The sequence below is a fragment of the Malaya genurostris genome, chromosome 2 (assembly GCF_030247185.1).
Source record: "Malaya genurostris strain Urasoe2022 chromosome 2, Malgen_1.1, whole genome shotgun sequence".
Lineage (NCBI taxonomy): Eukaryota > Metazoa > Arthropoda > Insecta > Diptera > Culicidae > Malaya > Malaya genurostris.
Genome location: NC_080571.1, coordinates 289,692,087 through 289,706,449, shown reverse-complemented (window position 1 = coordinate 289,706,449; position 14,363 = coordinate 289,692,087). Strand labels below are relative to the sequence as shown.

Here is a 14,363-nt window from a genome sequence, read left to right as displayed (position 1 = left end):
TCCTTCAATTTTAGCTCCGCATACACAGACTCAACCATGTATGGAGAACCAAAAACCCGGATACGTAGCTGCGTCAATGCGGGACAGTTACATATCAGATGATATGAAGTACTATAATCGCATTCACACAAATCACACGAATAATACTCAGCACGTTGAATAGTAGCCATGTGATAATTGAGTTTGCAATGTCCAGTCAGAGCTCTGACCAGAATACTTCAATGATACTTGGAGAAATGCAGTAGACACTTTGACATTTTCAGATTTAAATCTGGTAGAAATGCTTTTGTCTGAGCGCAAGTTTGCAAGCTGCGCCAGTAGCTGGCATGTTTGGATGCAGCCCAAGAACGTATCTTGTGCTTTATCCAACTAGTTGAAAGTGGTAAAGCTGGTTCAGGACCAACGAAATCATTCGTTGCACCAGCTCTCGCCAACTCATCAGCCCATTCATTTCCAGTAATACCAGAATGGCCGGGTACCCATATGAAGTAAACAGCATTTGAAATGCTGAGGTCTTCAATTTGAGTTCGACATGCGATCACTAGATTCGACCGTGAGTCATTCGAACTGAGTGCTTTTAAGGCTGCCTGACTGTCGGAACAAAAATAAATACGTTTACCACAGATCCTCTGCTGAAGTGCCGATTGTACTCCACACAGAATTGCGTAGATTTCTGCTTGGAACACAGTACAGTATCTACCAAGTGAATGAGACTGCTCCAGCCTATTTCACGACAGTAGATACCAGCACCAGCACGACCATTCAACAGAGAACCGTCCGTAAAACAAACTATGTGGTCATCAAGTTGTCGTTCCAGACAACCAGACAATCATTCCTAACGAAGAGGATAGCTCACATTGAATGTTTTAAAAGGAAAACTGCATGTGAGAGTTAGGTCACTAGGAGCGAGTAAATACTCATCCCACGGAACCATTTGAGACCACAAGCGAGTGTGACTGGTAGCATATTCTAATGGGTTACTGTTCCAAAGCCCTGTAACCCTAAGACGGTATGCACAAGATAATGCTTCTTGTTTTAGGAACACATGTAGTGGTTTAATGCACAGTAGCGCCTCTAGAGCAGCAGTAGGAGTTGTCGTGAATGCTCCTGTCATCGCCATTAGGACCATCCTTTGGAGATGATTTAGCTTTGACTGAACTGTCGCGACTTCTCCTTTCTGCCACCATACAAGACATCCATATGCTAAAATTGGTCTAACGATAGTTGTGTAGATCCAATGAATATATCTGGGTTTGAGTCCCCATGATTTTCCAAAAGCTCGTCTGCATTGGCCGAAAGCCATGCAAGCTCTTTTAATCCTGAAATCAATGTGAGCAGACCAATTCAGTTTTGAGTCAAGAATAACCCCGACGTATTTAACTTGATCGACCACAGTGACCCCTGAACCAAAGAACTGCAACGGACGAGCTCCTGTAATTATCCTACGATGAGTGAAAAGCACCATTGATGTTTTGCCCGGATTTACAGATAATCCAAACCTGACAACACCATTGTTCAACAGATCGCAGGGCTTGCTGCATTAAATCAAAGAGAGTGTTAATGCTTATACCGGTCATCAATATATGATAATCGTCGGCAAAACCATAAGTCGGAAATCCAAGGTTATTAAGTTTCCTTAACAAACTATCAGTGACTAGGTTCCATAAAAGTGGGGATAGTACACCACCTTGAGGACACCCACAGACACTCAGCTTTCTAATCTCTGGCCTGCCGAAGCGATGATCAAAGAAGTTGATTGCTAAGCATTGCGTGTATCCAGTAAGGGAAAAACCCAAGATATTCCGTTCACGACTGCAATGTTTAACCTCCTGCAGCCATTCAGCCATCGGCACGGAAATACACCTTGACTTAGGAGTTCCTATTTTTGTCGCCTTTTACGACATGGAATAGGAAACCAGTGGATCAATTCTTGGTAAAAAATAATTCCGCCGGATGCCACACGGCTTACCTGTTTGGTGGACTTATACCACCGGTACAGGTGGACCGTAGCGTTATTCTTAGCAGTTGGGAAACCGCTACCGACACTACACGGCTATCTAGGCTGCTCAGAGAGGGAAGTTAACATTGATGGTCAACTTCCATGGATGGCCGAGCAGCCTTCAAACATTCGATTCAAAACATTATTTTAGAGATTTATAACGATCATTAAAAAAAAGTAGCATTGGGAGGGTTAACAATAATGCTTCCCAATTGCAATTAGTTGTTTTTTCTGCTTTTCCTGTATTTTAACATTTCAAGGAGCATAATGCATCATTGCTATGGGGCATAATGTCTTTTGTTGTGGGGCCTACCACTGATTTATTGTGAGGCATTTTGGAATTGTGTTTAAAAAGAGTGATTTTTTTTCTAGTATCTTTTTGGCAACACAGTTTTGACAGATCACGCGTTAATCGTGTCTTGTGCGGCCCCCTGTCACGACGTCATCTTGATGATATCAAAATCGGAACTTCAAAATCAGCTGATTGCAACGTAAACAAACAAACAGTGATACATTTGTTTTACGCGTTTACCTTGTTTAGTGCACGAAAATTAGTGAATTTTGGGTCGACTCTCTCACAATAATTTGTCGGTTTACCTGAAATACAGTAGACAGTATTTTGGGACATCAAGTGGAGATAATTTTCTTAATTTGAGAGTCGCGATGAGTATCAAAACATCACAGTGTTTGGGGCTCGAAACGCGAGGGGCTCAACGTAATCGGTATACTTTCAAATGGCTGGTGCTAACATACCGGTGTCAGATGGGTGGTCTTGTGTCATTGTCAAACTTGTTCAGCTTGGGATATAATTTGGCCTCCCGGTGAAACCCTCAACGAATGAACACGTTGTATCGTGTTAGTTTAGTAATGCGCAAGAAAGAAAGGATTTTCATCCGTACTTTGACGACTCCACATTGTCACATAGCGAGGTTTTTATTTTTAGTCCAGTGAAAAGAAAGTCCATTGGACTATAAACGAAAACTATCTGGCAATATAGCCTAAGTTGCTGTGTCATCTCAAGAGAAGTGACACCACCCAGAAGTTAAGAAGAAGTACAGAGCAGCTGCAGTTATTATCACAATTTTGATTCAGTACACTTTCATACTGTGCAGTTCGATGTGGTGTGAACTGTACAATAATAGTTTTTCCATAACAGTCACTCTACGGGTATTATGCCCCATCCTCGATGCAGCAGCTTGTTTCGATTTAAAATATTATTTTGAAGATTTAAAACGATTACTAAAAAAAAGTAGCATTGGAAGGATCGACAATGTAAATTCCTGATTTCAATTAGTTGATTATGCAAAAAAATATTTCTGTTTTCTGCTTTTTCTCTATTTTGACATTTGCGTCATTGTTGCAGGTATATTATACGGCTGCTGGGGCATTATATCTAAGGCAAACGAGAAAACTGAGAATAATACCCACATTCTCGAAGAAAATATGTTGATACATTTGAAAATATCTCAATATTTTCTTTAGTGGGCATATTATGACACTTTACCCTAAATATGCCACTTGTTTGTTTTCCTACAGCGCAAACGTGCTGCACCGAGTGCAAATCGCGGCACCGATACTAACGTTGTATGTATAAGCAATTAACGACACTTATTCTGGTTAAGTATCAGCTATATTTTATCTACTTTTTAATTTATCGTAGGGCTTTTAAACAACCCAAGCGTAAGTATTCATAAATCATAATATTGGGAACTGCATAACATGACATAACACGCCATTTTTACACAAAATATTAAATGCAGGATATCCCTATCTTGACCGGACTTAAAAGGCACTGAATCATTGGATACTACAAAAAGTAATGAAACAGAGCTTGATCGTGGAATGTAAATATTTGAAATTCTCAAATGTAAGTAATTGGAATTGCTAAAAATATATATAAATTGAAGAAAAAAATGTATCTAAAAAATCCTCCAAATTATTCTGAAGGAAAAAATTTTACTCCTAAAAACAAGAAATGACTTATTTCAACAAACAAAAGCCTAAATACTAATCATTTTGTGTTAACATCCTATCATTTATATTACCTACCAAGTTCAAAAATTCAAAGCACTACAAATATTACCTTTATCTAAAGTTAGTTCATTTTAAACTGATTTTGCAAGTGAAATTCACTATGCATTTGTTTGTCAAGTAGTTGGTAGGAACGCACAAGTAAAACATTTGTTATTTTCAGTAAAATATTTATTGAAACAAATAAATCCTTTGAGAAAAATCAGTAGTTTCTAACAAGAATATTTGCTACATTGATGCAATTTTTTTCTAACTATTTCAATAAAATAAATCATTGCGGGAAACTAGAATTCAGTTACTTCCATAATATTTTTCCTAGAGTGACTATAATCAGAGTGGCGACAGCTGTTCGTTTGGAATGACAGCTCCTAGTTCCAAACGAGCAAACGACCTGTCAATTCAATGTAAAGCTAATGTAATGTTTTGAATTGTTGCCAAAATTTCGGATGAGATGTCGTCACTCTGGTTATAGGCACTCTAATTTTTCCCTGCGTGAAAATCGTTCGATTTTTCCTGTCGCAGGAGGCTTTATTTTAATGCATTTAACTCGGAAAACCTTTTTGTCTTTCAGAAAGCAAGAACTGTGAAATGAATGATCACTGTCCGGTGCATTTCTCTTGAGCAGCTGAATATTGGATTTATTTGCACTTGTTTGATGCATTGCGAACGGTGCACCGAATTGATAATATTATGATGGATTTGCACTAATCTAATCATTTTACTTCTGATTCGCATATATATTTCAATTGGGGATTGTCTCTAATAACTTTTTGGTTAAACTTTGTGGACCTTGGAAGGGTAGATTAGTTGATTTTTTTTAAATATATCACAGTATCATTGCGGTGGCAGAAAAGTTTACTAATACACTACAAATTTTTTTCTACACATATGACAGCTTTTCCAATCAGTACACTGAATCAAACAACCCCAAATATTGTGCATGCAGATAAAAATCGGAAGCGACGTCTCTCTCGCCTGATTATGTTGCTCCAGCGAAGTTCACCGTGCCCCAATGGTATGTAGACTGCCATGCGATATATTAATCATTCATAATTGCACGAAAATTCACTCCCTTGTAACGTTCAGTGTCAAACCCATTGATACCCAAACATACATTATCAACTTTAAGCGCATACAGAAAGTAATATTCCATCGTTATGTGCATCGATAGTGGAGGCAAGACAATGTATTCATTTATGTTGAAGCACGTGGTTCATAAACAAGACAACAAAATATGTATAAAGTAACATGATTCTATCAGTTGATGTATAGGAAATGGCAGTTCAACTGACGTCGCTCGGCAACGTCGCTGCGCTGGACTGTCCAACGAATTGCAGATTAGTGCTGCAGCGACAATATATAAATCATTTCTCCATATGCATTGTTCAAAACACAAGCTGTGAATACGGCCTCAAAATACAATATTTTACTGATTCGAGAGAGAATACATTGTTAAATCAAAAATCCCTTTTGATATAAGTGTAAAATGTAGGTAAAACTCTAAATGTTTACGTAAAACGAAACGAATTTCTTCAACATTTCCGAAGAAAGTATTACTATTTATTGATTTTGAAATCAATCCACTTATTCAGGTTTATGATGATGATGATGATATAATATATAATACGAAATGCTCTGATGAATTTTCGTGGACACGTTTTGTACTACACGGTACACTGTCAAGGTACAATGTCAGAGTGACAATTTACTCACCCATCTGACACCGGTATGTTAGCACCAGCCATTTGAAAGTATACCGATTACGTTGAGCCCCTCGCGTTTCGAGCCCCAAACACTGCGATGTTTTGATACTCATCGCGACTCTCAAATTAAGAAAATTATCTCCACTTGATGTCCCAAAACACTGTCTACTGTATTTCAGGTAAACCGACAAATTATTGTGAGAGAGTCGACCCAAAATTCACTAATTTTCGTGCACTAAACAAGGTAAACGCGTAAAACAAATGTATCACTGTTTGTTTGTTTACGTTGCAATCAGCTGATTTTGAAGTTCCGATTTTGATATCATCAAGATGACGTCGTGACAGGGGGCCGAATTTACTTAAATAAAATTTTCAAATAACTAGCAACTCTGAAGGCTGAAAATCAATTCACCATGGATACTGTTTATTATGACGAAAAAATGAATTACGCTTCGTGACTAAAACAATATTTGTATGTTTGTGGATCATGATATTCATTTTAATTTTTTTTTTTTGTAGGATTTACAGGACCCGACGGAACAAATACAAATCTTTATCTGTTTGATATAGGAAATTAAAAGTTCATCCGCGGTCAAGGAGAAATTCCTTTACTCATGCCTATTTCAGTTACAAAATTGAAACGAACGCTACCGGATGAAAGTGTATACACCATAACAAAACTTTCAAACAATTAAATCACGATCGTAGAGACGGATAACTGATACCAATAATCATATATCAAACATACGGACTCAAGTGATCAGTGTGGCATCGTAGGATAATTCACACGACCTCTCAAATCATCATCTAATCTCTAGATGTCTTATCATTATCGTTATATTCACCAGTTTATGCCGCTCGTAAATCGAGCACGAATAATTTTTTTAAAGCTGGTTTGATACCTAGCCGATAATCAACAAATGGTTTTCTGAACATTTGTATACGCAAAATTTGTATACGCAAGTACACGCAGTGTCCCTAAAAAACAATTATTAAAAATGCAAACAATTATTAAAAATGTACATTCATTCCAATTTTTTGTCTCAACTACTCTGATATTCACAGTGAACTTACGTCGTAAATGTTTTAATTGTTTAATTATGCACACGGACAATGTAGGCTTAACCATTTTCCGAATACAGAAAAAGAATCTTCTCAAATAGAACTAATATTTTTACTGTAGTATGTCATTAGAATTTACACAATTATTATTTCCAGTAGAAAACAATGGAAGGTACTTTTGAACAGTTTACTTTTTGGACTATTTAGGAAAGATTTGTGAGTGAAGCATCAAGGGTTTACGCAGTTGTCACTTTAGAACACAAAACTTTAAACCTTGAACTGGGTTGAAAACTAAGAAGAAGAATCGTACCAGGCATCCTACTAGTCAACATCTGATATCAGCGGTTATGTACTAAGAGACACGCATTTGTTTGGACTCGATGATACTGTTCACATAAAAACAATGAGTAAATATCATTATGGTAATTTTTATTCCAGCGGCGATCTTTTAAGAGAACAATTCTAAGTTCAAAGCTCGTAAACTCGTAAACAAAGTTTGTTAGAAATCACATGGTAGTCTGTTTAAAAATGATCGAAATATCTTCAATTCTTCTTTTCAAAATTCTTCTTCGGTAAGTGCTGTTAACCTGAAAAATATTCTTGCATCTTTTCTCTAGACTCTAGAAGAATTGGAAAGATTGAGCTTAAATTAACTGACTAAATGATTGCACATTATTAACAACATACGAAATTATTTGAATTGAAATTCGGATTAGAGGTAACTTTGAAGCAAGGATGGCTTTTATCGTATCAAAGAACGTTCGCTGGCAACTCTTCAACGATTGAATCAGTGCCATCAAAGAGAGTTAGAAATCATCGCAACAACAAAAACCCGCCATGGCTCATTTAACATAGAATCGACACCAGTGCGAGAGCGAATTTCTCTCGATGACATTTCTGAGAATCAAAAGCGGCCCTTACACGATCATTAAAAGTGTCATTACTAAAAAGTAATGACACTTTTAATGATCGTGTAAGGTCTACGAGTTCAGTAATGACACGAGTAATGATGGAATTCCGGATTTTCCATCATTACCAACATTATTTATTTTTTTGTGGAAGTGCTGAATATCTTTAGAATTATACGCGAAAAAATGACAAAGTGTAGATTTAAATTGTTAATATTTCATTAACCTTAACGTTTCAATGCAAATCAAATTTATTTCCAGCTAAACGAAAATAAAAATATTGCTATCGCTATTGCTGGAGTAGTTACAAATACTCATCATTAATAATGAACGTGTAATGCTAAAAAGTAATGATGTACAGTAATGCAGTAATGACGAGCGTTTGAGCAGAAGTGCCATTACTTAGTAATGACACTTTTAATGATCGTGTAAGGGCCGCTAAAGGTTGGCACGCCGCTGTGGGGATTTTCTCTGAAGCAACAAAAGGTCGCTTATTCTCGTTTCGCGATCCGATTCTATACAGGCAGTTGATAATTGCGATAGAATCATTTTACTATTGCCGCTTATTCTAACTATGTGCATATAATATTTGTATAAGTTGTGTCTATGAAAATGTATGTGAATGCTCCACACAAGGGTTTTGAAATATTGCAACCTAGTATGAGAATCATCAAGTTTAATCATCGACTCGATTTTCTGCGATAATTGTCAACTTGCGATTCTCTCTTGGGAAATTCCACACAGCAACGATCATTATCAGACTGTATTTTTTTTAAGGGCCGAGAAATACTCAGAGTATGAAGTGGAGCGAAGGAATGTAGAACAATTCTCTCGCGGTTCATGCATTGAGAGACTCGAGTTCTTGTAGCATCTTCCACCGGATTGAAAATGTTGTATACAATATAGATAGCAATATAGCAGCTTCTGTGAAATTTTCGGCAATCACCAACACTGCTTTGAAGGTATCTTTTCATTTATTATTGAATCATAAATAATCAAATATAACCAAGCAACATTCATTGAAGTTACCAGAAAGGAATATTTATGGTCACTCGGCCTTGTCAAGGGTTAGTTGAAGGATGGACTAGACTGTTTTGTAAACCAAACATTGGCGATACGTTTGTATGGAACTTTGGCGTATTATTATTTGTATTTGGTATAACTACACTATATTTTCAGAAAAGTTGAACATCACTTCATTATTTCACGTCACTTTGTTATTTTGATTGTAGGGAGATATTTCATTTCATCAGAAAAAAACCCCACTTAAAATATAAAAATGTTCGCACCTATAAATGGTCATCATATTCAATTAGTTTTGGCATTTCAGATTTTGGTGCATGCTAAACGTAAACTATTAAACAATGTTGAATTAGTAACCTTTTCCGCCGCAAGATGGAGTAACTGTTATGTCTTTTTCGATTTGTATTGGATTCCCTGGAGTGATCAATATTGGTATATAATATATTTGTTTTTTTTTTTTCGTCGTCGTTCACTTTTTGGTGTTACCTTTACAGTGTACCGCATATCACAAAACGTGTCCACAAAAATTCGCCCGAGTATTCCATATTATAATTTGTATTTGGTTTTCTGGCGTGTAGGCATCGCACCCGTTCCGAACGATCTCAAATATCGTTTTCTCGCATCTACATTGTAAGGGACTTCAAGGAATATCGATAAACCGGTAGTTGGAACGACCTCAAGTATCGTTATTCGGCACCTACTGTTCAATATCCATTCCAAAAAACGTTTTACAATATTCGTTACACTTTTTCCAAAAACTAAATCTCAAATAATGTAAACTTTTTCGAGCTAAACGTAAACTAATTTTACGAACTTATTCGATTTCCGAACCCTCGTTTTAATTCGCAGATGGAGGTTTGGGTGTACCAATGAATACTAAGTATCACTTCCTAAGTATCATTTCCTCCTTATTAGCTAATCAACAGGAAACAAGTCATTGAAACAACACAACGCAACGTTTATCGACGACAAGCAGTTTGTTGTTGATTTATAATTCCTTAGTAGGTTGGTGTTCATTTTAACAAACATATTTAGCGAAATGTGAAATAATGTTAGAAGGAACCCAAAATTAATCAGTAGATAGAAATATGATAAATACTTGCTATTATTTTTCACATTAGTAGCATAATATTTCCCCATTTAAATGACAATGACGAACTTGATATGCATTGGCTATTGTTCGACGCATTCGAATGCACTGAAACATATCGATCACATAAACTGAGACGAAGTGTGACAATCAATTGCAAAGAGAGATAACAATTTCTAAATCTCTTCTCAAAGTAATTATTGGATGCCCCTTAACATGATATAGAACACCTACCACAAGGAGTTCAAGCACCATTCATTCAATGGCGCGATATTACGAACATCTTAAGTATACGATAACAAGTATGTCGAGTATGTTCCTAATCCTTCAAATGCGATACACCGACGGGCCAGTGAATCCCACCGTTACGATATAAATTGGCCCCGGTACTGTTTGACCGACATTAGTAACCATCTAACCGCAGATGAAATAGTGCAGCCCGAGCGTCCACTCTAGAACACTCCAGTAACAGATTTCATCTCGGCTAGTTCCACCACACGTAAATAGAAATAGATAAGAATGACTTTCACTAGCGCCGTTCGAGTGGCTCACTTGCTCGCCTTTGCACTAATAAGTCTCGCAAATACTGCCGCGTGTGATTCCCATCGGATCAGCAATTTCCAGCGACTGTTCCGGAACCAATCCGTACCAATAGATTTAGAAGCATTTCCCGGAGAGTTGTGCTTGCGGCAATGTGACGAAACGAAACCTCGCGTGTGCTACTTCAAGTGGACACTGGAGCACTACCAGTCGATGGGAGCGTGAGTACCGTTTTCAAATCAGTTAGTTAATAGCGTACAGAAAGGATAGCACTCGAGGATCTTTGGTCAATTAACCTCTGCCAGTTTGGTTAGGAAATACAGTTTGATGTCAGAGTGATTCTGTTCTTAATAGAATTATACTTTAACAAGTAATTTTACCTCTCATGGAATTTTCCAATGAACAGATTCAGATTCCTCGCTGCTTTATTGTATTATGAAATTCTTTCGACGATTTTTCAAAGGCTCGTAACATTGAAAACAAAAAACTGCTTTCAAAAATTGTATTGAATGATTATGGAAACAAAATTTTGTTTCGTAAATTTTATGCACTAAGTTTAAGTGTATTGTATTATCAGTGATCTGTGAAAGTTTCATTCAAATATGTTCATTTGATAAAGATTATGATTATGGTATGAAAAAGTGACGAAAACATTTCGTTTTACCATAACTTCTAGAGAAAAAACCCTTTTTAATCCACCTAGTGGTGTAATGATGCCTTTCTCATATAAAATACTGTGATATTCTATTCAAAATGTTTCTCTTCGATTTTTGAAAGAAACCAAGGGATTGCTTGTGCATTTACTAGTATAACATGAAGAATGAAACAGTTCTCTGATCGGTTATGCCATCCATTAGAAAACGAAGTGGGTTCACTATTATATGCACTCCCAGCACCGGCACCTGAGAACCGCTATAATCGAAGACGGTTCGTACGGCCACCAACATGACGTACAAATTCTACTAGTTTTTATTTAAATTTTGAAGATTTTATACGATTTTCCATCGTACTCTAAACGACGATTCAAATTTTTGTTGTACCAGAAAATATGCAGTAATTTTTGGTAGGACCATAAGACCTTTCATTGAACCCTAAGATTGGGAATAACGGTTTTGAATCCAGTTTAGATTTTTTTTACGGTTTTTGTTTCGCCGAGAGCGAGAGTTTGTGAAAATCGGTCAATCCATCGCTGAGAAAATTGAGTGAAATCCATTTTGCAATATACCTTATGATAAAAAAAGAACCGGAATTTTCAATTTAAAATTCCCGCGCTTGTCCAATCGGTAAACTTTCATTCTCTCAACGTTGGAAACGCTTTTATCCACATTCTGTCAAATTTTGACGCATATCGTACGATTAGTTTTTTGTTTGGCGTCTATACAAAGGAGTTGAAAAATTTTCGTGTGGCAATTTTTATAATGGATGAAAATTTAGAACAACGTGCGAGCATCAAATTTTGTGTTGTAAATGGATTTAAGTGTTCCGAAACGTTGAAAATGTTAGAAGAGGCCTTTGGTGAATCGTGTCTAGGAAAAACACAGGCATACGAGTGGTATAAACGCTTCAAAGGTAGTCGTACAAGCTTGGATCATGATGAGATCCCTGGCCGCCCAACAACATCTGTTATTGAAGAAAACATTGAATCGGCGAAGCAAATCGTGTTGCAAAATCGTTTTGTACCGATTAGAGATATTGCTGTGTTGTTGGGCATCTCTTATGGATCAGCCGAACACATTTTAACTGATGTTTTGGGTTTGAAACGCGTCGCTTCTCGGCTGGTGCCAAAAAAGCTGAATTTCATTCAAAAATAGCGTCGTGTTGATGAGGCCAAAGAAATGATTTCCAACGCAGATAGTGACTCCACATTCATCGAATTCATCATAACTGGTGATGAGGTGTGGATCTATGAATATGACGTCGAAACCGCACAACAATCGACCGAATGGCGCTTCAAAGGCGAGGCGAAACCATCCATTATAAAATCGCCACACGAAAATTTTTCAACTTCTTTGTATGGACGCCAAACAAAAACTAATCGTACGATTTGCGTCAAAATTTGACAGAATGTGTATAAAAGTGTTGCCAACGTTGAGAGAATAAAAGTTTACCGATTGGACAGGCGGGGGAATTTTCAAATGAAAATTCCGGTTCTTTTTTATCATAAGGTATTACCCTTATTACGGGTACTTTCGGAACCGGAGACCGGGAACCAGGATAGCCGGAATCGGTTTGTTTAGTTGCCTACCGATAATGGCTATCGATTTGTGTAGTTTGGGGTCAGTTTAGAAAATTTGTTACGTGTTTTGTTCCGCCAGTTTAAGTGACGGTGTGCAATATTGAACACACTTTACCCTATAACTTCGGAACCGGAAGTCGGATGCGGATGAAATTCAGGAATTCCGTATGAGACTGTAAGACCTTTCATTTGAATCTAAGTTTGTCGAAATCGGTTCAGCCATCTCCAAAAAAAAAGAGTGAGATTATTTGACACACACACATGCAGACATTTTCCGATTTCGTCGAACTGAGTCGAATGGTATATAACACTATGGGTCTCCGAGGCTCCGTTCGAAAGGCGGTTTTTCCAGCAATTCCAATACCTTTCTATAGAGAAAGGCAAAACCCTTCTTAGTCCACTTAGTGGAATTTTCATAGATCGTGAAAAATCACCATTGGGGGGGTGAGTGGGGGGTTTAGTACATGAAATTTCCGAAATCGAATAAAAAAGTTTGATGCCAAAAGTCTTAGAATTGCATAAAACGTCGAAATTTAGTGTCATCTTGAAAAAAAAGTCCCAGAAAGTCGATTTTTTCAAAACAAAATATTTTTGAGATGACACTAAATCTCAACGTTTCATGCAATACTAAGACGTTTGGCATCAACAAAAAAATCAATTTCGGAAATTTCATATAATACACCGAAACCTCCATTTACGAACTAAACGGGGGTTCGTAAATGGAGGTAGTTCGTAGAAAAAGTTTACGTTATTTGGGATTTAGTTGGGAAAAAGAGTTTACGTTATTTGGGATTTGGTTCGTAAAAAAAGTTTTGTGTAATGAATGTGGAAACCCCCAATCACATGGCCATTTTCGGAACGGATGTGATAAGTGGGCGTAAGAAAATGATGTTTGGGGTCGGTTCAAAATCCAAGATGGCGACTTCCGGTTTATCGATATTCCTTAAACACCCTTACAATGTGAGTATTTTCGGACCGGAATTGATGAGTAGTTGACGGAAAACAATGTTTAAGGTGGTTCGGAAATCTAAGATGGCGACTTCCGGTTTATAGATATTCATTAAAAACACTTGCAATGTGGGTATTTTCGAAACGGGATTGATGAGTAGATGGCGGAAAACGATATTTGAGGTGGTTCTGAAATTCAAGATGGCGACTTCCGGTTTCTTGATATTTCTTGAAAACCCTTACAATGTGGGTATTTTCGGAAAGAATTAGATTTCAAAACGATCACAAACATCTTTTTTTTTTGGTACCTACACACCAAATCTGTTCTGCAAATATCCATATTGGGATTGACCCATAGAGCAGAAGTGATCATCTTGGATTCAGAACGATCATAAACATCGTTTTTATGGCACCACATCAAATCCTTTTCGAAAATACCCATAGTGTAAGAGTTATCAAGGAATATCAAGAAACCGGAAGACGCATCGTTTTCCGACATCTAATCTGACGCATCGTTTTCTGACATTCGGAAATACTAATATTGTAAGGGTTTACAAGGAATATTAAAAGACCGGAGGTCGCCATCTTGAATTTCAGAACCACCTCAAACATGGTTTTCCGACATCTGCTCATGATTCCTGTTCCGAAAATATCCACATTGTAAAGGTTGTTAATGAATATCGATAAACCGGAAGTCGCCATCTTGGATTTCCAAACCACTTCAAACATCGTTTTCCGACATCTACTCATCCAATCCGTTCCGAAAATACCCATATTGTAGTAATTTCCGACGAAGTAAGTTCGTTAAAAAAGTTTACGTTAT

At 37.1% G+C, this 14,363-nt stretch overlaps 1 protein-coding gene across 1 annotated transcript in view; it reads left to right on the top strand.

Moving 5' to 3' along the window:
* Positions 1 to 10,234: 10,234 nt before the first annotated feature.
* The window catches only part of LOC131430517 (uncharacterized), a 20,728-nt gene continuing 16,599 nt past the window's right edge, over positions 10,235 to 14,363 (top strand). The window contains exon 1 of the mRNA XM_058595568.1: positions 10,235 to 10,577. Coding sequence (XP_058451551.1) covers positions 10,336 to 10,577 — 242 coding nt within the window. The 5' untranslated portion in view covers positions 10,235 to 10,335. The remainder of the gene's footprint in view (positions 10,578 to 14,363) is intronic.